Raw genomic sequence first — 3,325 nt, 5'->3', positions numbered from 1 at the left:
TTTAAACAAACTAGTTTCCTATAATTATTTCTTTAGAGAGTATACATTAATGACTAAAGGAATCAATTCTTCATAAAAAAAAATATTTGAGATGAAGTATCTTGAGTCCTTGACAAATAGAAATCAGAACAAGAAAATCCTAAAAAGGTAAAAAGGAATACACACGAACCGATACTCAAATAATACAATACCAATTCCATTCTTATTATTTATATTTGTTTCTACAATTTGAAAAAAATAAGAAGAAAAAAAAAGAAAATCATGAGATGAACAACATAATATGATATACACGACAAAAAAATGTAAAAACATAAATTGCACCCTTCACTTGATTTATTTTTTAGCGAAAAATACTCATTTTTGTTAGTGAAAAGAATTTGAACCACCGGCTCCTCTCCCTTTCCCTTTCTCGTAAGCCAATCTTATAACTCACCATTACTTGATTGCTTAGACTTTACTATTTGGTAAAAGTGAAATATGAAAGAAATTGAAAAGTTAAGAGTTGAGGTTAAAAATGGGAGATGCATGGGTTGAATGAATTGGTGAAGAGAGAAATAAAAAAATGTTTTACCAGAAAATCCTTCTCATGCTAAAATGGTGAGAAATAAAAAATAAAGAAGGCACTAAACAAAGTGTGCCTAATAGATATGGGAGGCACACTTTCTGTAATAATAGATTTGTGTGTTAACAATAAGTTGTTCCTTTGGGATAAATAATTGTCAAAATCGATGTATACACATTTTTTCTTGTCACAACAATAGAAGAAAATCAATTGTTTAGGCTCCCAGTTGATTATTGTGTTTTTTCCCCCTCATCATTGTATCAATACATAATCAATTGTCTACCGATAAGAAAAAAAGATGAGTTTATCAGCTGAGCCTTTGGATTGTTAGTGCCATGTCAAAGAGTATTCATTCAAACTGAAGTAAATAACCCACAAAGTTCACATTATTTTTATTTTTTTATCCATACAAATTAAATAATTTACAATATTTATATACTCTGTTCTTGTTCAATCAATTTGAATTAGAATTATTTTTTTTATTTTCATTTTTTTTCTAGCTCTAGTTGTTTTTTTGCATTTAGTTATAAAATAAAATTTAAAAAGAATATTGTAAAATAACAACTAAACATATAAGAAAATATCACAGATATATGAATATCCAAATACAATACAGAAAAAAAACTATATTTTAATAAAAGGAAGGATACAACTGTAATTTCCCTCAAGACACAATTATTTTGGCTCGAGACCCGTTCTCTCTCCAATCTTCACTCCCCAAACAGAATTCTCCGAAACAATCTCTATATATGATTCTTCCTTCCTAACCTCATGATTCTCGTTTACTCATTCCCCTCCCAACTAACCGTGACAGCATCCTTTTGCGTTTTCAACACCCTCTCAACCGTCACCTCCCGCCACGTGTCACTCCCTCATTCGCCCTCCTCCGGCGCCTGTGATCACCGCTTCCCACCGCTATCAAAACCCCCAACACCTCAACCTTTCTTCTTTTTTTTTTTTCCTTCTTCTCTTCGTCACGATTTCTATCCTCGTCGCACTTTCGAACACTGAAAATTGAGATTGCAGAAGAATATCAATGGAGATGGCTCAGGTTAAGGCACGAGCTCGAACTGCATTGGCCATGGCAGCTTCCGCAACTTCACCGAAGAGAAGAAAAATCTCCTTCGTTCAAATCAAGAGTTTGAGCAACGCTACCTCTCCGACGACGGAGGAACGAATCTCCGGCGAATCTCCGGCTTCGTGCTGCTCCAGCAACGGATCCTTCGACAACGAAAACCGAATCATCAAATCCTCAGATCTAGAGGTGAATATTATCAATAAATTATAAATTATAATGATAATTACTAATTATTATATATCAATGAATTAGTTTGATTGAACTTGCGTTTTGTCTCTCCTTAAATTGCTTCTCATTAATGTGTTGTAATAATGTAACTTAATTTTTTCAGGTTGAGAGTGCGCAAGTTGAAACATGGACGTGCAACTGCGGTGAACAACAACAACAAAAAATAAGGTCTCGAATTTTAGATTCAAAAAAGGAAAACAACAAAATAAAATAGTGATTGCAATAGTTTCAAATCTTGAATGATTCGGTTTCGTTTGAATTCAAAACGATTAAAAAGGTGTGAGTGAGTGAGTGTATCGTATCGTATGTGCAAGTCATCATCATGATTATTGTTCCTTCCTTTCAAAAAAACTAATTCTGTAACTCTCTGACATGCATGTATCAATTATGCTCATGTATATGTATATATATGCATCATCATACATATGTGCATTATTATTACACATTCTGAAAATTAACCGAAAAAAATTGTGTCGTTGCAGGAGAGAGATGAGTCTCACGCGCGAGGTGGATTCAACGGAGGAGCATATCACCAAAACCAAATCTCGCTGCGTTCCAACGGAGTCGGAGCTCGAAGATTTCTTCGCTGCTGCGGAGAAAGACATTCAGAAACGCTTCACAGACAAGTAAGATAACAATTCATTGCCATTTTTAAAATGTGAAATTAAAACTGAATTAAAAATATGGTATATATATATATATATATATATATATTTATTGATGTGTTTGGAATTTTGCATATTATATTTATTTTTGTTCATTAATCTGCAGGTATAATTATGATTTTGTGAAGGACATGCCTTTGGAGGGACAATACGAGTGGGTTAAATTGAAGTCATAAAAGTGAAAGTACCAACCTTGAAAGAAGAAGAAGAAGAAGACCGTTAATTAAAAAATCATGCCACTTGCTGACATTATTTTTACGTTAATTAATTTACTTTAGGTACTTCATTTTTTACTTCGACTTTTCGTTTTTTCACGGTAGGACTACGTTTGGTGTACAGTTAATTTTATTTTTCTTCTTCTATGGTTAAATTCCCTTTGTTATTTATTTGTGTACGGTTTATGATATAGTTATACGGAGAAAGCTAGTTCTGTGAATTCCGTTGATGGTAGTGACTGTGGCGAAAACGATTCCTATAAGGCTACAACAAAATTGTAGTCTCTCATTTTTTTTTTCCCCTTTCTTTGTGCTTTGCAAATCGCAATTTCCCCCCTAAAATTCGTGTCTCTTCTTCTTCCCCTATCCCATGACGCTAATTTACCCTTTACCCTTCTTTCCGTCTTTATCTTTCTTGTCTTTTCATTGCTTTAATTTTTTAGTGCTGTTTTGTCTTTTTCCCTTTTTTTAAACAATGGAAAAACTTTGCCTTTTGTCCCGAAACTTTCTGCGATCACTTGTATTGATGGATGGATGTTATTTCTGCGTGGATGGCGAGGTCTTTTCCATTTCCTAT

The 3,325-nt window shown here is 33.4% G+C and overlaps 1 protein-coding gene across 1 annotated transcript; it reads left to right on the top strand.

Moving 5' to 3' along the window:
- The first annotated feature begins 1,228 nt into the window (after positions 1-1,228).
- LOC547962 (cyclin-dependent kinase inhibitor 7) lies at positions 1,229-3,051 on the top strand. The gene is made up of 4 exons (XM_003550022.5): positions 1,229-1,826; positions 1,972-2,036; positions 2,351-2,494; positions 2,640-3,051. Exons 1-4 carry the CDS (start codon positions 1,599-1,601, stop codon positions 2,707-2,709), a joined length of 507 nt encoding a protein of 168 aa, XP_003550070.1. The 5' UTR covers positions 1,229-1,598; the 3' UTR covers positions 2,710-3,051.
- The last annotated feature ends 274 nt before the right edge of the window (positions 3,052-3,325 follow it).

This window comes from Glycine max, chromosome 17 (assembly GCF_000004515.6).
Source record: "Glycine max cultivar Williams 82 chromosome 17, Glycine_max_v4.0, whole genome shotgun sequence".
Lineage (NCBI taxonomy): Eukaryota > Viridiplantae > Streptophyta > Magnoliopsida > Fabales > Fabaceae > Glycine > Glycine max.
Note: the sequence above shows the minus strand (reverse complement) of the source record. Positions and strands in the feature narration are given on the sequence as shown.